General features: G+C 34.1%; 1 protein-coding gene across 5 annotated transcripts in view; it reads left to right on the top strand.

Annotated features, from left to right (window-relative positions):
• The window catches only part of LOC114265576 (uncharacterized), a 130,738-nt gene extending 109,526 nt beyond the window's left edge, over window positions 1–21,212 (top strand). The window contains exons 2-6 of one of the 5 annotated variants that reach the window (XR_014338215.1): window positions 14,805–14,916; window positions 15,218–16,572; window positions 17,924–17,994; window positions 18,268–18,512; window positions 18,617–18,717. Coding sequence is in view for 1 of the 5 variants with exons in the window: in XM_028206403.2 (XP_028062204.2) it covers window positions 15,220–16,266 (1,047 nt within the window). In the remaining 4 variants the exon portion in view is untranslated. Of the gene's footprint in view, window positions 1–14,804; window positions 14,917–15,217; window positions 16,723–17,923; window positions 17,995–18,267; window positions 18,513–18,616; window positions 18,718–20,960 lie in introns of those variants that run through there. The other 4 variants (XR_014338217.1, XR_014338218.1, XR_014338216.1 and 1 more) reach the window with 4 other exon arrangements.
• The last annotated feature ends 458 nt before the right edge of the window (window positions 21,213–21,670 follow it).

Raw genomic sequence — 21,670 nt, 5'->3', positions numbered from 1 at the left:
TTGAGCATGTTGACCCGATCCTGAATTGGTCCACGCAGTCCACTTTCAAACTTCTTGGCTTTTCTATACTCATCACTGACCATATGAGGCGCATATCTCGCCAATTCGGTGAAGGCACGGTCGTACTCTGCCACTGTTCTGCTGCCTTGTGTCAGAGTCTGGAACTCCGTGGTCTTGCGATCTCGAACGCTAAGCGGAAAATGCTTGTTGTAAAACAGTTCTAAAAATCTGGCCCAAGTTAAACCAGGATTAGCCTCCCAGATCATCATCCACCACCTTCAAGCGTCGTCGTCTAATGTGAATGCTGCTAATGTCACCTTCTGAGGGTCGGTGCTAGGAAAGATTTCAAACAACTTTTCCATTTTCAAAACCCATGCCTCAGCCTTCATCGGCTCTATGCCCCCTGCGAATCTTGGTGGGTTCATCTTCTTGAACTCTTTAATCAAAGTCATCGTCCCCTCCCCATACAAGGCTGGCTGTGGAGGCACTTGGGGTACTGGAAGAGGTGGAGCTGCATGTCGGCCATCCGTCTGTTCGGCCGGGGTAGATGTAGCATTTGTATTCTGTTGCCTCATCTGCCTCAATTCATGGGTTAAACCTTCAACCAGTCTGTCCAATCTATCCTTTGACTGATCTCGGTCAACTGATGGTCTACCTCTCCTCATGATGCTATGAGTAGGCAAAATACAACCTTAAAACAAACTGAGCCAAGAACCATGTATGCAAATAACAAATGGTTATGCCGAGATGATGCACACCTTGTCAAGTAACAGGCAACATGATGCAATCCTAAAATCATTCTAAGGGACATCCTATGCTCTTTAGGACTCAAAGTGTGTGAATAACGCACTATAAGGAATGCGTGCTCTGATATCAATCTGTCACGACCCCAAACCACCCCTAGTAGTTTAGTGCCGTGATGGCCAGTAATCCGAGATTACCGAAGGCCAACTTTCAAAATTCACATACAAACAGAGTATAATTATATATGGGGCTCACAAGTGCGGAAGCAATAATCTTAAAATACTGGTGATCCATAAGAGCAGTGCGTAACTTACATGGAATGGCATACAACTTTATATAATATTACAACTTGGATACAAAAATACAATAAAGTACAAAATACATTTTACATCTTGATCAAAAGGCTTCTCCAGCTGACATGTGTAAATTGTAGACATTATAAGCCGAGAAGCATAGTTTTCAAGACTGCCGACATGTATACAAATTAAGCCGACATGACAAAAATCTAAAACAAGCCTGCGAGTCACACCTAGGCGTCACCGCCTTCCTGCTCATCACCTACATATATATAGAGAGGGGTGAGCTTGGATACTCAGTGAATGGTATAAGAAATAAAGGGGTTTGCATGACTGGTATTCAAGATCTTTATCAAACAGTACATAACATAATTAGTGCAAGTCAAAGGATGAACCAAGTCCATCTAGCAAGTCTGTCAAGTTCCAAGGATGCTTACTAACATCATTATAATACAAGTGATGACATCTCGGCAACAAAACCCACGCGGTAAACTGTCAGTGGCAAGCAAGACAAAACAAGGCAAGACAAGGGAGATATCTCAATTCAATGGTGTCGTTGCATTATAGTCCCCGGACACTAAGGACTTGTGCTACTAATGCTTAGAGTCCTCTAGCACGTACGGACTTCCAAACTTTGTGCTACAAGTGCTTATAGTCCCTTAGCACGTACGGACTTCCAAGAATGTCATCAAAACAAGATAATATATATTTTCCAATTAGGAATAACCATTCATGCTTATAAACATTTTCCAAAACGAAGCAAAACAAGACTTTCATCAAAGCATTATAACATAGCTTTATTAAAAATACCACTCACTTAGTTCTTCAAATGTCGGGGTCGAGGCAAGTCCAAACCCTACAAACACATGGCAAAGTCTATTGAATGCACTTTCAAGCAAGTTTCACATGCATGCAGATGATCTCGGTATTCCTCAAGACTAAGTCAAATCAAACGAACACAGTTCTTTATCTCGGGAAAACATGTTGGGCAACTGCCAGGTCTAGGCCGAGGTCCCACACCCCTTGCCGAGGTGATGCCTCGGTGGCCACATTCAACGGAATGAAGTCGGGAAAAATCTAGGTTTCCCTTTCTTGAAGAACATGATGAACATGAAGAACATGAACATGAGGGAGATGAATGCAAAGATCGTGATTTGCTATTACAAAATCTGAGATTTCATGCTATGAGTTCAAAAACATGGACCTGGGTACCCATATTCAAGGATCTAGTGAGGACAAACACAGAAACACAAAACTTAATGCAAACTTTCAGATCAAACAAGACTTTTCTTTCAAGAACACATGAACACCATTTTCTCTTTCTAAAACCAACTTTAAATCGATGCATGACATGCAAAACGTGTTCGATCATGCAATGCAGCTAGATGATCAATAAGAGTGACAAGAGTAGATCAAGAATCTAACCTCAATACGCGGATCTAATGGTTTGATCTCTAGGAATCAAGCTCGAAACTCACTCTCTCACTCTAAACTTCTTCTTCTTCTTCTTCTAGAGCTTCTCTCTCCTCACAAACAAAGGCATATAGCAAAATGATACATTTCTAAGTCTGCTGGCTGACTTAACCCTCTACAGAGGCACGTGGCAGCGGCTGGTTGGTGCTACATAGAAAGGTGGCCGAGTGACAAGACAAAACCATGACAAAGTGTGTTCAACAAGCAAAACGGCATGGGCACTCTGGCGAGTAATGATCTCGGCTAATAACAAGACATCGGCAAGTAGGAAATAATGACCTCGGCTAAGAAGGACAACACTTGACTAAGCTGTGCCACACCTTGGCCTAGATGTGCCACACCTCGGTGTAGGTCATACCACTCCGAGACAAGATCACTTGGGTGTAAAGGTAACATCTCGGCCTAGATGATTCACACCTCGGCCTTGGTGATGAACACCTCGGCCTAGATAATGACATCTCGGCCAATATGTCGGGGCAAAGGTGGAGGTCAAACAAAGTGGTTCCACAATAATTCTAGACATGAAGACGGCCTCGGCTGAACTCTCACCAAGCAAGGTACAAAACATGCTGTAACACTTAAACGAACAAGGACAAGACTCGAAATGCAAGTTTACAAGACAGAATCACATGAATGCATATAAGTATGGTTAGGATAGTGTGAGGGTTATTACAGAAAATTTGTACAGAATCAGATTAACCACATGATTTCTACGTTCACATACGCAATTGATATGTATTATAATTTAAGTTGGACATGAAATTGTTGAAGTACTACTATTCACTGAGCCTAGCTCACTCTGTATTTTGTCTGCTTCTGTAGGTATTCAACCTGGAGTCAATCCTGACCCTGATGCTCGTCTCTGCTCTATCAACCTCAGTATGTCCAGGCACTTAAGTGAAGCTCGTGTGTGTTGTGTGGTTTTGCCCAGCTTTTGGGCTTTGTATATTGAGAGGTGTATAACCTCTTCCTCGCTAATGCTTTTGTTGTACACCCAATCATGGGGTCGGGTCTGTATATGTGTATGTCTATTACTGATGTTCAGGTGTATATTTACGGTATGTTCATCTACCTTACGTAATGTGTGTGATCCTGGCATAATAATGATAGCTCAATGGAATAGATTTTTGGTTATCAGGTGCTTCTGTTCAGGCCCCATACGTTAAGTATATTGGTTTTATGTCTGTTTCTGAAGTGGTCGTACCCAAAACCTTTAGGGGTGGTTATGGGTCGTGACACATGTCCCAAAAACCGAACTTCTTTCTCCCAAAAGTGACATTTACTAAACTTAGTGTACAACTGTTACTCCCTCAAAATCTGCAACACAACTTTCAAGTGTTCTCTATGCTCTTTCTCATTCTTAGAATATATCAGGATATCATATATGAAGATAATCACAAACTTATCTAGATACGATTGAAAAATTCTACTTTCCTTTGACACACCCATCTGATGGTAACCCGGTCTGAGATCAAACTAAAAGAACATGGCTATCCCTCTTCAACTGATCAAACAAGTCATCAATTTTAGATAGCGTATACTTGTTCTTGATATTCACCTTGTTCTGCTCTCTATAATCTATACACATGCGGAGAGTGGCATCTTTCTTAGAGACAAAGATCGCAGGTGCTTCCCACGAGGAGTTACTTGAACGTATGAACCCTTTTCTGAAGCATCTCTTCTAGCTGTTTCTTCTTCTCCACAAGCTCTTTAGGAGCCATTCTGTATGCCGCCTTAGAAATCGGTGTAGTTCCTTGCACTAAGTCCATGTGAAATTCTACTACTCGTTGAGGTAGAAGTCTAAGTATCTGCTGAAATACATCCTCAAACTCACGTACTACATCTACCTCATTAATATCCTGCGTAGGGATTTCTATTAAGCACAGAAAACTCATCATCACCGACTCTCCTCCATCACTATAAGTGTGGGTAAGCCGTGGCAACTGGGAATAACTATATTCACAGTCCTCCTAGCACAATCAAGAGTCGTAAAGTCTTTTTTTAGCCAATCCATACCCAAAATAATTACAAATCCCTCAAACCCTAACACAATTAGGTCTATATGCATGACTCACACGTCTCATAAAGAGTAACGACCCCTCCTAAAGGGGTCCCAACACGAATAAGTCTAGACAAGGAGTTAGTTACAAGATGTTCTCTTTCTACAAACTGTCTAGATATAAAAGAATGAGAGGCACCAGTATAAAAAAGTACTCTAATGGATTCTTGAAAAAGATTAATTGTACTTTGCACTTTGTCATTTCCTGGCATCACTGCAAATGCCCTGGCTAGAGCTGCCTGCCCTTGTCGTGCCTGCTGTTTTTTAGGGCAATCCTTAACTACATATCCCAACTGTTGTCACCCGAAAACACTTCCTATTAATCGGTTGAGGTGCTATTACTCTGATATGTGGGGGCCTCTCCAACTAAGGTACGGGAGGACGATAACCCATATGTGGCACTTGCTACCACTATTCTTGATAACCTTGCGGGCTCAGACCACCCTGTCTCTGATAATAGCGCCCTTGGGCTGGAAATTGCCCTGAGGCCTGAAATTACCTTGAGGTCTGAAATTTCCCTGACTACTCTTTAAACTATTTCTCATTTTCCTCATACTTCAGTGCCAAGTCAAGAACTTTATCAAACGGTTCAGCATCAAAGGGAATAAGGGACTTAGACAGGTAATAATTTAATCCCTTAATAAACTTCTCATTCTTCTTCTTCTGCGTGTCAACGAAGTAAAGGGCATAACGAGATAACTCATTAAACTTAGTGACATACTCGATCACTATTCTACCCTCTTGAGTCAACTTCGAAAATTCATCACTCAACTGAGACCAAATAGTAACAGGAACAAACTTCTAGTCAAAACGGGTCTTGAAATCTGCCCAGGTCAAAGTTGTTAAATCTAGACCCTCCTTCCACGAGTTCCACAAAAATAAGGCTACTTCCTCAAGCTGATGTGTAGCCAACTCCTGTTTTTGGACCTCGGTGAGCTCCGTACGACCAAACACCACCTCACATTTCTAGACCCAGGCGTCAACTACAGTGGGTCCTCTATCTCCAAAGAATTTCTGACCTCACAAAGAACTAAAGTCTTTGTTTCTCTTTGCAAAGGGATCTCCTTGCTGGCCTTGATTATTGTTCTGCACAACCTGAAGTAACTAAGCTATCATCTCCCTCAAATTAACATGCATAGTATTGGTTGCCCCAGTAGCATCCGCCACCCCCGTTGCCGTCGTCGTCGCCGCCGCCGCCGCTACGTTAGTAGTTGTTTCTTCCCCTGTGCCACTAGGCTCATAATTTCTCAAATTATACCTTCCAGCCATCACCTTCAAGTTAAACACACAAAAATAATTCATTTATAAATACTTAGAATAAATTCAACCACCAAACTAAACCAGCCAACCCATGTTTCCACAATTCGAGGATCACCTAAACTCTTACAAGTCTAGGGTAACCTAGAGCTCTTATACCAAACTGTCACACCCTAAAATTTGGACAATTAAATATTAAATTAGGACTAAACCCCAATCAATATTCCATCATCCAAATCCTAGGGGTGAAACAAAAATCTAAATGTTCTCGTCTCTATAAGGTTTAAGTAAATTTCACTGCTAAAAAAAAATACAAGGGATAAAAAAAAAAACTAACAAACGCCAACCAAACTATCCATCATAAATTTGTAACTATCCAATACCTCAAACATTAAAGTAACAAGAAATAGTCAAATCAACTTAAATAACGTAAATTTAGAAAATAACCCACAATGCCAAACTATCAAAATACTAAGGTCATAAATAAATAAATAAACTAATATTAACCCTAAACTCCAGAAAACAAAGAAAGTCTGAGAGACATGTCCTACAACTGTAGTTATTTCTCGTCACCACTGCAGTCCCAACGAATCCTGCAAAGGAAGCTCAGTCGCGCTCAAACAAAACGCACCCGAGTTTTCTAGAGACAAAACGGGTTAGTATACAAGTATATTGGTATAATTACAATATTTGATACCCACGTGTCCACTAGACACAAAAAAAAGTACATTTAATTCTTGTTACAGGAAAAGACAAGTAGTTTCACTCGCACCGAGACAAATCGGTAGTTTCTCGAAATATGGTGGCATTTAGTTTCTTACCCGTACACACTAAATATAAATTGAGTATACAAAAAATAAATAAAAATAATATGGTGGATTAGTCCTGCATAGAAAGTTAGTAAGACCCACCATTTTGTAAAAAAATAAAGTTAGTACAATTTAAGCATAAGTAAATTACTGAAAAAGTATAAAAATGCACCGTTTCATACTTAAATCATTCGAATTGACCAAAACTCAAAGAACAAAAGTTGTACAAAATCAAATTTCCTGAAAGTTAGCGCAAACGAATTTAATAAAAACTGAACAGGTTAAGAGAAAAACTTGATGAAAAACCTAGACAGAATTTGACTGAAAAATCTGAAGCTGAAAACAAAAGGAAATTGCCCTAAGATGATTTTTCAAAAAATTTCAAAACACGAAGAGTGTTCAAAATAATATTTTACTTCAATTTACGTGAAATCAATAAAAATGAGTTCGTTTCGTAGGTTAAAACAACATCTAAAATTTGTATTGCTAAAATGAATAAAAACTATTATAACTAAGATCATCCGATTACTAGTTCTAATTGATCTTTTTAGTAAAAATTTAAAATACAAAAGTTGTCTTGAATTACGTATACATACCTCTGCCCAAGTTTCGTAATTTATTGAGGTTGTTTTCTATTTTTCAAGATGTACAAATCAATACAATTCAAACCATACTAATAGGTTCATATTTAATTCTTTGTACCTTAACTCCACCACTCTGGCCCTTCATTTCCGGCCTACACATATATTCCATGTGCCTCCCGTATACCTGACATTGCTTCGAAGCCAAACTTTCATGGGGATATCATCTCGAGTTTGACCCCCATTCGCCGAACGACTAGAATGTACGTACGCGTGTAAATAAAAGTACTCGTCTACTCCTAAGAACGAGTCAACAATATATATATACACAACCTCACATCTACTTATGAGAACAAATATAACAATGCCGAGCCTAAGGCATTCAAATAAATCTCATAATCCTCACTTTTTTTATATACACTTTTTCTCACCAGCACTCAAATAAAACAACAATCCATGGAGTTATGGTGAAATATTCAGAATTTATTTGTGGGTTCCTAATTTATTTTAATTTCATATATCCATGAGTGTGATTACAACCATAGATAAATACATATAAAAACTCAAAACCTTGCATACACAACTAACCAAAATAATTGCAATCAATCCATCATCATCATGCAAATACAATATCAAACAACCTCAAATAAATAAAAATAAAATAAATCATAACAACAACATAAACAAAAATTAAGGAAAGTGAGTTTTGCACTCACAATTATTTTTTTGAAGATCAAAAAATACTTAAAAAATTAATGAAGCCACCAAAACAAAACCATAACCCTTTTCTTTCTCCCCGCAATCTCTCTTTTCTCTTTCTCTCTCTCCACTTTCTTTTCTTTGTTGATTAATCTCTCTCTCTCTCTCGGCTTTTCTTAGCCACACAGGCACAAACCCTCTCTTTATTGTTTTGTTTTCTAGATAACCTAATTTCCTATTATGCTTATATTTTACTATATAAATACAATATATATAAATATACAATATAAGATCAATAAATATATATATAACACCTTTTATATATATAAAAAAATATAAATATATATAAATATTCAGATTAATTATATATAATTAAATATCACATTAAATTCTCACGTATCCACGCAACTAATAAAGCTAAAAATAAAATAAAGTAATAATAATAATATATAAATAATGACTTGAGAAAAAATTTGGGTCGCTACAACCGATGAACAAGGACAAAACCTCTAAGCATAGGTATTTAATACATGTGATACAATAATCCAATTCTCATGGAACTTAAGCCCAAGAACAACAATAACATATATCAAATGTTCCAATGCCCAATCTCTCTTATATTCTCAGTTTACAAAAGAGTTATAATGTTATTTCTTTTAAAAATTTAAATCCTTGTTTTCCCAATTCATAATATCCCAATCCACAGATAATAAAATCCTAATTCAACTCAATTCGACGTAGGTTACTCAAACTATCCCAATATCATAGTTAACTCCATTTTTAGTCAAGGTAAACATGCTTAACTACTCCCAAATTAACTAAAACAACTACCAATTAACAATTACAACCCCGAAGTATCAAACCCTAGGTCTCCCTTTCATGGTTTTTCAAAAAAAAAAAAAAAACAAAAACAAAAATCATAATAGACATGATTTTATGCAATAAAATCTACCACACATTTATCGATGTACGAGGTATTGAAAAGGAGTAAAGAAATCCCTACATCTAGCAAAAAGAGGAGAAAATTCAAAAATTCAACTTCGACAAAAACACAATCCGCTCAGATTACTTGAAAGCTCTCTTCATGCTCTATGTTTTGGTAGGGTGAGATTATGGATGAAAAGAGATGAAATCCAAGCTTAAAAGCTTAGGATTTTCGGACATGGAGGAAAGAGAGAGAGAGAGAGAGAGAGAGAGAGAGAGAGAGAGAGAGAGAGAGAGAATGATATAATTTGACCAAAGTGATTTTTTAAAGTACTGATCCCAAATATACCGCTCGAGCAATCAATCCATTGCTCGAGCGTAAGACACAAAAACGGGAGACTGCTCGAGCGACAAAGACATAGCTCAAGGGCACATCGACCCACTCCTAGAAGTTTTATAGACCTGCAAAAGTACTTGGAGGATGGAAAGACCGCTCGAGCGACCAAAGCACCGTTCGAGTGAGCAAGAAAAGAGATGGGCAACAACTCTTTTGAAAAACTAACTCCCAACCTGTTTCAAATACAACCAACAACCCCAAACAACCAAACTCAACCCACAATATGATGGAAAGGATATAAATAACAATTAAAGATATGAAATTCCAGATCCAAGAACATGAAAAGGATTGAGTCTAACCCAAAACCGTTATAGCTGAATTGTTTACAGTTTGACTGATTCGTTGGTTTAATCATGATTTTGGTAATTTTATCAAAATATATTAATTAGATTTGTTTGATTCGAAATTAACTTCTCACCTAAATAATTATTAGTTTTTAATTTACATAATCCCATATCGGGAAAAGAATTATTAAGTGAGTTGTTTCACTTCTGTATAATAAAACAGAACGATTTTAAAAATGTGTATATCTCATAATTGGATAGAACAGTTGAGATTGACTCAATAAAAGATTGAACTGCTAAGATTGTGAAATGAAAATTGATTTCTAGCCCAAACAATTGTTAACTTTTATTTTACACAATCCCTCAATCAAGAAGAAAAAAAAAAGAGTTGTTTCACTTATATAATGTGAACATTTATGCTTCTATTTAATATTATTATAGTGTTGTGCATACTTCAATTTAAGAGAAGATAGCTTAAATTTTGTAATAAAATTTCGAAGTTTTAATTAATTAATTTCTGTATAAATTAGTTGATATTTTGATAGATATCCAAATAAAATTATACTTATTAATAAATATGACATTAGTTTTAATTGTAATCACATATTTAATATATATATATATATATATATTGTGAGGCATTTAATACTTAAAATCCTAATTCATTTTTTAACTTTTTTTTGAGATTTTAAATTACATATTATGGTAATTCTTTCTTACCTATTAAGTTTTTAAAATTTCTTTTTAATTATTTCCCTTTTAAAAACCAATATGATATTTTTTTTTATATTCATATATTTTTATTCTAAAATAGTGAATTATTAGAACTATATCATTTTTTATAACAAAGCATAATTTTAATTATTAATTGTCAAGACAATAATTTTAATAAATGGACATTTCAAACAAAACTCTTAAACTTCTATATAAAATTTTATTTACAAGAGACAAAATACAAAAAAAAATAAATATATATAATTATCGCATTTTTTTAATAAATAATATATTATTTTAACCCCTACATAGCACGGTTAACATGCTAGTTTAAACAAATTTGAATTAATTTTTGTTTAATTTATTTTAAGGAAGCAATGATTTTAAGTAGAGATTTTAGAAGAAGGACAAATAAATTGGAAGGTCAACAAACTGTATTTCTATAATTAATTTTAAGAAATGATCATCTTTTAGGTAATGATCTTAGGGATAAGCTTGAAGTTTTTATTTATTTATTTATGTTTTCAATTTAGAAATTATGTGAGACACATAAATAGTTTATTATTTTTTAAAATTGAAAAAAATAAGAAATTGAGGTTGAATATGTGGAACTCTCCCATCCCTTCTCATTAAAAACCTTATTTTCCTTAATATAAAGTATAGATTAGAGGTGGGCGGGGGTCGATTACGGTCATAGAACCTCCAATCCGCACCACCCGTCTGTCAGATTGGCGGATTGGCAAAAATTAATTCACATCTGTCTGCCAATTCGGCGGATATGGATTGAGCGGATTGGCGAATAGATGCGAATCGGTTTGACGATTTAAAATTTTATAAATTTTCAACATAATTCAACTTGTCCACTTCCTCAAAAAAAAAATAAAATAAAGTATTACAGTCAATGACTTAAAAAAGTATTACAATCACTGCATGTCTCATCCAAAGAAAGAAAATTTGAAACTTTAGAATATTACAATCACTGCATGCCTCATCCACATATTACAATCGCAGTATATCTCATCCACATAAAATATTACATAAAGTACTACAATCTATGGTTCTTAAAATATAAAAACAATTCAAACTACCAAAATCATGAATTGAGCAGTAGTAGAGATTGTATGTCTCTATATTGTTATATTTGTATCTGTTTTTGAAAATAAAAACCAACTAGCATATATCATCTTTTTTATTTATTATTTTAAGAGTTAGATTTTAAAAAAAATATATAGATAAATAATACATTTATTTTTTTCAATTCAAAAAATATATTCAAGTTGAAAACTCTTTTTCAACAGAATATATTCAACAAAATATTTAAACTCTTGGGTGAATTACACTAACGGTCCCTATAGTTTGGGGCTTGTGTCATTTTGGTCCCTGACTTTTCAATTGTGACACATTTGACCCTGAATTTTGAATCTTGTTCCAAATAAGGACAATTGAAGATACTATTGGATTTTTAAGGACAAAATCGTCAATTTGGTAAAATATAAATTAATTTGACAAAAATAAATGTCAAAATTTTATTTTTAAATTTTTAAAAATTATTTCTACCTACTAAAGATAAAATTATATAAAATTGATAAATCTTTTAGACATTTATTTATTTATTTTAACCAAATTAATTTTTATTATGTATTTGGATGATGATCATGTAAAATTAATTTTTAAAAATTAATCATGTATTTTTTATTAATTTTTTTTTATCAATTTTACATAATTTTATCTTTGGTGGGTAGAAATAATTTTTAAAAATTTTAAAATATTTTTTTGACATTTATTTTTGTCAAATTAGTTTATATTTTATCAAATTGACGATTTTACCCTTGAAATTAAGCAATGATATGTTCAATTGTCCTTATTTGAAATAAGATTCAAAATTCAAGGTCAAATGTGTCACAATTGAAAAGTCAGTGACTAAAGTGACACAAGTTCCAAACTATAGGGACTGTGAGTGTAATTTGCCCTAAACTCTTTTTTAATTGAAAACACAAACATAATATCTAAACAAATTGAAAATACAAAGTCATACAAATTACTAGGGGTGCTCGCGGTTTGACTGTTCGATTGCGGCCAAAAGAACTTCAAATCCGCCATCCATTCAAAACTAGGCGGATTGGAAAAAATCAATCTGCAACCGTCCGCTCGTCATCACGCATTCGTCTAAAATGTGGCGGATAGAATCAGTTCAGTCAATTTGGGCGAATCAGTATATCCGTTGTCACCCCTAATATAGATTTGGATCACATCAACTCTCTACTTTTGTTACACGTTTTTAAAAATATAAAAAATTAAAAATTAACTTTTTTTCTACTTCGCAAAATAGACCTTAATATTGTACTTGTTTTGGGATTATATTAGCAATTCATAGGTGCCACTTAAATTTTATGGAACTAAATTTTGGGGATTCCCTACCATGCAATGCTTTCCCTCTTAGAATGGAATGATTATTTGATATTTTTGAAACAATACTTTACATCGTTGAACATATGATGGCACCGTTTGGGAAGTTAGGTGAGGGGCTATTTTAGTCTTAGCCCCGTTTGTTTTGGGAGATAAAATGGAGGGGATTGATAATGGGGAGATTAATAGTGAGAGGATTGTTAGTGAAGAGATTAATAATGAGGAATTGTTAAATTATTTTTATATAAAATAATAAAAAAATATAAAAAATTAAACATTATATTTAACAAAAAATTCCCAATATATAAAAAATAAAAAAATTTCTAATCTCCTCACTATTTTCTAATACCATCTCTACCTCCTCCTTACCAATCCCCCTTCCAAGGGTATTAGTAATACCAAGGGACTAATAGTCCCAAGGCTATCTCTGCAAACAAACAAGAACATTAGTAATACCTTGGTATTACTAGTCTCAATACCCTCCCTATAACTTAAAACACACGGGGCCTTATAAAAGAAAATAGTCCTAAAGCCTCTACCGTGGCATGACAAATCACGTGGTTCACATCACTATCAACATAGGCGAGTAAGGGTTGTTTTAGTAAGATGATTAAAAGTTGACTTTTTGACTCTTTTATGTGAGAAAGAAAGTAGGTTAAAAATTGAGAAGTGACTTTTGATTCACTTTTCAAAATTGGCCTAAATGTCTATTTTACCCTTTGGATTGTGCATGCCACGTCAACAAGTGCTTCTTTGTTGAAAAATGATATTTTATTCTTAGAAGCAATTCTGTCATTTTATATTTCAATATCATTTCAAACACATTTTTTAATATAACAATCAAATAAAAAATAGAACCCATCTTCCCAAATACAAAATTAAAATAACCTATTAAAATAGTCAAATAATTAAAAAGTCAAAAAAGTAATCACTTCCCAAACGAGGCCGACATTTGCCGTATTGTCTCTCATAAATCAAACAAAAAAATACTAGATCTCTTCATATTGATCAATAAAAATCAAGTTAGGGTGTCATGTGAACTTTCCCCAAGACTATAAAATAATTTTGGAGAAATTAAGGGGTTGTTTGGGATGATCTAAATAAGTGTACTTTTTGTCTTTTTACGAAAAGATGTGCAGAAAAGTAGAAAGGTGATGTGATGAAAAAAAATAAAAAGATAAAAAGGTGGATTATATTGGGGATGCCAAACTTGGCCTAAAATTTAGTGGTAACAATAAAATAAAAAATACAGAATCATGAAAAAGTACAATAACATTTTAATTATTAAAAGTTATAAACTTTATCACTCATTCGTAATTTTTTATTTTTATTTTTATTTTTTTTATTTCTAAAACTAGATTGTATTGTTATTTCCCCAATAATTTTCCAGTAGCATGGCACAGCGTAGGGACAATAGAAGGTCGAGAATAATCTACAAACTTTAAGGTTGAGAATAATCTTTATTCCCTATCCATACGTAAAAATTGATACAAAAGAATCGTAAAAATTATGTGACAATATTATTTTTATAAATATAAATTATATTTATAAATATTTTATTTTAAAATAAAAGTTAATATTATGTTACATCATTAAAAAATTTCTCTTTTATATCATCACCCCATCAAAAAATGGAGGGTTATTTTATTTTATTTTATTTTATTTTTTTGAACCGGAGAACAATATTCAAAATTGATTTTATAAATAAATTACACTTACCTTCTTTCAGGTTTTAAAAAAAATATTGCTTGTTTTTATTTTTTAGAACATACTTTTCAGAAAATTTTACATTCTTATTTTTCGTGTTTTTTTGTTTTTATTGAATTTTTTTAATATTTTAAGCAATTTTTTTACTCTTTAGACACACCTAACATAAATACACCTAAAAAGTAAAAAAAATTATAAAAAAAATCTTTTAAAAATTCTCTAAATACCAAAAATATAAAAAAATACAAGAATTCAGTACATTTTTTATATTTTTATGTATTTATTTTGGAGTTGTATTTTTTATTTTTTTTTTTACTTTTTTAATGCATTAGTACTATTAATGGTGATATTTTTAGTGGGATGAATCATTGTTAAATGTATAAACACTGTAAACGGATTGCTTGAACAAAAACGTATTGAGTTCGGGATGGATTTTGGCCCGATCCATTGACAGGTCTGCGTGTGTAAAGCGAAATAACTTGGGAAAATCGAACAAAAAACCCAAACTATTATCTGATCTGGATCTAGGGTTTTCGCAACTATCTCTTTCTGACCAATTTTCTCAGGTATTTTCTCTGGATTCCTAACCAATATGTGCACACAGAAATACAATCATTCATCTATATGCATGCACACACATCTATATAAATGTATATGTTTTTTTCCATGTGTAGTCGGTAATGATATTGGGATGATTTTCTTTGATCACTTAACTGGATCGAGTAATCAAATGGTGGATAAATTTAACACTAATCAAATGCTTTCGTGTTCATGATTTTCTTGATGGAATTTGTAACTTTTATCAGCTTAATGGAAAGTGATTTGGGAAGAAATATGATATATATATATATTTTTATAAATTTTCAGCAATGTTTAGGCGTGGAAACAAATTATCAAGGTCAATGAATGGTATTAGGGGTTTTCGGGTTCCTGTATTGTTTACAGTTCTGATTCTATTTCTTGTGGCTTTGATACTTTTGTTTCGAAATGATGGGGAGAAACCCAATTCTTCAGTTGGGCTAGTAAAGCAAAAGTGGAATAGTTTTGAATCATTGGTTCAATTTAACCCCAATGTGGAGTTCAGGAATGGGACAGATGTTATATGGCAAATACCCGATTCACCGAAGGCAGTTCTGTTTTTAGCTCATGGATGTAGTGGCCGAGCTGTTAATTTTTGGGACAAATCTCCTAAATGCCCAAACTGTATTGGTTTGCCTGAAGAAAGGCTAATTGTCCTTCATGCTCTTGCTCGCAAGTTTGCAGTTCTTACCATTTCGAGTGCGGGAACTTGCTGGTCAGTTGAGGAGGAAAGAATGATTGTAAAAGGAATTATCGAGTGGTGGGTTGAGAAATACAAGCTTGAAAAACTTCCACTTGTGGCTTTGGGGGCCTCCTCTGGTGGGTACTTTGTTTCAATGCTTGCCACTGATATGAGATTTAGTAGCATTACGATAATGATCGCAGAAGGGTTATTTCATCAAATGGATATCACAAAGGACTACCCACCTACACTATTTGTGCACATGCCCAAAGATGAAGCTAGGAAGCAGCAGATAGATGCAAATCTTAGGTTTTTGAAGGAAGAAGGCATTGATGTTGCAGAGGTTAAATGCATGGAGTTCCCGTTGTCACCAAATTTCTTAGCTGACAGGATCCCAGGTCTTGATAAGACTATTTCAATGAAATTATTTGATCTATTCCGGGACAAGGGCTTTATTGACAAAAATGGTTATATGAGAGCTGATGGGCGAGCAATGCGTTTGAAAGCAGCTCTCAGGGAGAGTAAAATTATTCTGCCAGATATGCACCTAGTCCATCACATTCAAGAGGAACTGAATCTTGCTTTTGCATATCATGAAATGACTAGCTTGCAGTCTGAGGAAATTTTTGACTGGTTTGAATCTCATATGAGCTGATCAATAATCTAATTTGTCAGTTTCGTCCTTTCTTCGGCCATTGATCAGCATTAGTGACGGCACATTGGTCAAAATGACTTTGAACTAAGTAATGTAACTTAAATGAGTGCATAACTAGTGCCCCCCAAACAACTCAAATTGGCGGGAAGCTTAGTTGTAAAAATTACATCTCTATAGCCCATCTAAAATCTTGTGAGTGAGTTGTGCAAAAGGGAAAAGGCATGGCATCTTCTCAAATGAGTTAGATAATGGTGGAAGTGTGCACAAATTTTGCAGAGTGCGTAGTGCATGAATCTTGAGTCTCAGGTAACATATTTGGCCCTGAGATTAAATGTTGGGTATGAAATTTCTCTTTTTTCAATTTACCATCCGAGGAAATTAATAGTAGTCGTGGCATACTTGTTCTTTTGAGAAACATTTATTCATATATCTACTTGTTTTTTCCATTTTGCAATTTATCTTGATGTCACGAGGTATCTGCTATTCATGGTACTGCAATTTGCTGCTTATTTTTTATGCATCAATAGTTGATCGATTAGTTAAGTTAAATAAGTTAATGGCTTCAGTTGTGAGTTTTATAGGCTAATTCTTAGTACTAGGAGTCATAAAAGAGTGTTGCTAAATGTCCCCTACTTCTTTGGATCCCCATCCACCTAAATCACTCTTCCCCTTTTCCTCTTTGGACCCCCATCTTAATCCCAATTATACCTCTATTCTTTGAACTCCCAAACCCACCAACTCTTCCTCCAACAACCCCCTCATTGTTGGCATCATCCCACTGCCAGCAGCCACGCCACCTCCGGTGCCAGCCTTCCTACTCAGTCTTCTCATCTCTAGTAGCTCCTCCCATGCCCCTCCTCTTCTTCTACAACACCTCCCCAACCCCTCCGGCAACTCTTCCCACTGCAAACCCCATCCCACACTACAACAAAAAACATTTTTGGCGACTATTTTTGGCAACAGAATATAAATTGGTTGCCAAATATACATAATTGGCGACCATGTATTGATTGGTCTCCAAAAGATAAACTATTGGTGACTAGTTAATATGATTGGTCGTGGTTAGGTTTGGCACGAGGCTAAATTTCTGCATGGGAACGAGGAAAAAGTATTTGCGACGAAGTTAATATATGCCGACTAATATTTTAGTTACCAAATGTAACTTTTTGGCAACAACAATTATTTAATCTCGAAAAATGTGGGCTACATTTATGGCGACTTAATTACTTTGGTCGCTAATAATTTATTTGTTAATACTACACCATTTTGAATGAAGCCCAAATTTCATCAAAAATCTTTGGCGCCTCTGTTTTTTCTTTTCCCCTCTATCTCATTTTCACGCTCAACTCTCTCTCCCTCTCTCTCTTTCTCTCTACCCATCTACATCTTCCATCTTTGTGCGACTCAAAATCATTCCCATCCCGCTGGCAAGAGGTCGAATTTGTAGAGCATCAATGTTGAAGCCATTGTAAGTTTCTGAGCAAGTTGTTGCAACTCTTCATTGTTGACAAATACACGAAGGATTGGCCGAATCTGCACATCTACCCGCTAGGTTATTCTTCTCCCCTCCTACTGCAGCTCTCCGTTGTTGCTTACCATCTGTAATAATCTCTGTTGCATATTGATGGAATTACTCATTAGGTTTTTCTATTGCCAGGAGAACTCTTGTTTGATCGATTCGAAGTCTTAGGTCATCACCTCCGAGAAACGCCTCCTCTCTTTGGTCAAGTATCCCCTCTCCCTCCTCTCTCTAAAAACCCTAACATGTAGATTGCAAAATTGATTATTTTGGTTTCTAAAAAATTTGCCTTTGGCACAAAAAAAGGAGAGAGGAAAAGAAAATCACATGAGCGCACTAGAAGCATGATAATATTGGTCTACTTTGGATTGTATTTTTCATTAGTAAGCAACAGATCTTAAGTCCAGCTCTACTTTTAGATGTATCGGAACTTTTACTCTGTATATGTATTGATAAAAGCTTTAACTTCTGATACATTTGAGGGGCAAGATTTCTTTCACACTAGTGCAATGGAGGTCTCCTTTATTTTCTTGGGAAAATATTTGGAAGTAATGTCATCTCAGAGATAGAAATCAGCACTCAACTACTACAGAGGAATGACATTTTTTACATTGTTCCAAAGGCAAAGGCTCCTGTTGATGGTATTGTTATTAATGGTCAGAGTCATGTGAATGAGAGTATGATCACAGGAGAATCAAAGCCAATAGCTAAGAGACCCGGTGACAAGGTACGGATGGTTTATTTTCTCTTAGTAGTAAAATTGATACTTCTGACATTTTTAAATCTTTAATCTAATGGCAAAATATGTATTTCTTATAACATCATGAACAGGTTATTGGTGGCACACCCATGGATGAATGTAATCCACTGTACGACACCATTCATATGCCTTTTTATTCAGAATATACAAATTCGACAAAATGATTCTATTTTGTTTTTATTTTTTTAAATGGCATTTGAAGAGTCTCTTTAGAATAATTTAATGCAATGATGAAATTTAAACAGAAGAACCGAAAAAATGAAGGCAACACTCTGAAATCACCCTTCATTTTCCTTTTTGTTGGTGACAATGCAGATTCAATACTGCCCAGAAATTAGAAAAACTTGGAAAGTTGACCCTAAGGTGTTGCATAATATCATATTCTGCTTGCCTTTTTTTTTTTAATTACGTATATATTAGTGTATGTCTGTGTCTAAAGGCATAGTATAAATAATTTTAAGATTAAAATACAGTTATAATTTATACGTATTATGTTGAAATTTATGAAATTTGTGTCATTTTTTTTATAAAGATACTGAAAAAATATATTAAAATATTTTTCTTCTTAAAGAACTTATAACAATTTTACTTGTATTACACGCTCTACAAAACTTAAATAAAATAATAACTCTCCCTAATCATAATGCAAATTAAGAAACAAACATATAAGATTTAAAGTTATATTGCATACCAAAATACAAAAGGCAGTAAAAAAAAGTGTAAACACTGAACAAAAAATAAAAATTAAAGTTATATTGTCATACACCAAAAGAGTAGGTTAAAACTTTACAAAAAGTGGGTTAAAACTTTTCAAAATATGTATGTTTTACAAAAGATGTGTCAATAACATATCTTCAAATATGTGTTTACCCAAACTTCCTCCTCATTACTTTTCAAAAAGCCTTTGTATCAATTTGTATGTATCTCCAATGAGGAATATGCACAACAATCTGGTAATTTGTGGAAACAAAAAAAATATAGATTAGTATATTTGTTGGAAATATATATGTCAAAATACTTTGAGATTGAAATTACCTTATTACATCCCCATCGAAGTAAGCTAGTCGTATTTCTCCTTTTAAACTCAATAGATTTTTTGGTCCAATCCTACAAAAGTCCAAATTTTAAATTATTATTAAATTGAAATTTTATAAAAAGTTATATAATCAATAAAAATAAATCTACATGGTTACATTATAATAAAATGTCATTTAATCTACATAGAATACTACAACAACATTTCAGGATGAACGATATTTATAGTAGAATCCAAACTATCTTTAGGGAGGAGAATACTTATACGATCAAAGGATGTACATGTAGACAATGCCATATATAATTGCCCATGGCTAAACACTGGTATACGCAAATCAATCCCAACAAATTTCACAGATTGTCCTTGAGATTTATTAATGGTCAAGGCATATGCCAATCGGATTGGAAATTAACATCTTGTCATTTGGAAAGGCATTTCTGAAGAAGATAGTGTCAAAGATATCCTTGGTATGAATGCCAAATTACCAAATTTTTCTCCAGTTAAAATTTGAGTTTCAATTATGCGAGTGTCGCACCTAGTAACCATCAATCTTGTACCATTACATAGTCCATCTTTCAGTGCAATGTTTCTCAACAATATTATAGGACAACCCACTTTTAACTCTAACTTAAAAGTTGGCAGCCTAGGAGGATCCAATGAATTTAAATATTTATTAGGATATCTATTTGTAATGGTAGGATCAATTTCATTATCTTCAGACATTTTATTTGCTGCAAGATAAGTATATAATCTCCTTGGAAAGATATTCATTGCAGTAGTATTAATGTCACTGACATCATCGTTACGCTCAGACAGAATTGTGCGTTCAGTTAAAAATGTTAGGGTTGACGTCTCTATCATATTCCATTGTGGATAAAGTGTAGAAAGTAATTCATTCAAATCTTAACATTTGTATATTGTTGATGGAAGGTTAACGATTTTTTGAGGATTGGTCCAAATCTAAAAAAAAGTGAAATCAATAAAAAAGTAAGAGTGTAAACACAATTTATTAATTTAAAATAATTTATATAATAAAGGTTAAAGTAGTGTTATCTCCATCAATAAATTTGTAAAATTATCATTTTCATGGCTTTCATGATTCACAATTTGCTCACGAACTCCTTTGGGTATAACTGGTAAGATTTGTCGAAAGTCTTCACCCAGAACAACAGTAATATCCCCAAATGGCTTTTCACTATCACAAATATTCTTCAATGTACGATTAACCACCTCAACACAATGTCTATGTTGTATAGAAACTTCATTCCAAATTATGAGTTTTGTTTCTCTAAATAACCCAGCTTGTAATGATTGTTTGCTAAATTCACAAAGTGAATTTTTCAAGACATCTAACAGAATGGAAAATGTTAAATGTGCAGTGCGACCTCCTACCAGTAACAATGATGCAATTCCAGACGAAGCCACAGTAACAACGATATGCCCAAGGCTGCGACATTTTAATGCAATCATATTGTACAGAAATGTTTTCTCTGTTCCCGCACTCCTATTCAGAAAGAAAACAGTTCATTTATTTTGAAAAACTGAAGAAGTAAGTGTGTTATAAGCATTCCGCTGTCCATTATTGAGACAATCAATCAATAGTAATTTGTGGATCTGCATGTTGTGCCTCACTCTGCAGTTGTTGATGTTCGAATATCAATTGATTACCAGCTACTGCACTCCAATTTGTAGTAGGTTGTGGCATGGGTAGGAAGTGAATTAAATTTTTGCCTGATTCATGAAGCATTTGATTCAAAAGATTGAGACCATAATCTTCAATTTGAGCCTCAATTGGTTTAGAAATGACAAACAATGTATGAATCTTATGTGCAAGAGCATCACATATATGCGTTGAAAATTGATTTCATAATGCACATGGATTTAGTGGAGAGTACTGGGTGAGAATAATATTAAACAATCTCCTCAATTGATATCCAGTTTTTATAACTGCAGTTATTTTCAAGCATTGTATCCATTCTTCATCGTCTTCTAAAAGCCCCATTGCAACACATGCTAATTTAAATGTATCATGCATAACATTATCGATCGTGCGTAAAGACTGAAACGACTTTGGTCCTTTGACAATGGT

The sequence above is a fragment of the Camellia sinensis genome, chromosome 8 (genome assembly GCF_055761805.1).
Source record: "Camellia sinensis isolate YWXY chromosome 8, ASM5576180v1, whole genome shotgun sequence".
NCBI classification, from domain to species: Eukaryota; Viridiplantae; Streptophyta; class Magnoliopsida; order Ericales; family Theaceae; genus Camellia; species Camellia sinensis.
The sequence above is the reverse complement of the archived record's forward strand: the minus strand, read 5'-3'. Positions and strand labels throughout refer to the sequence as shown.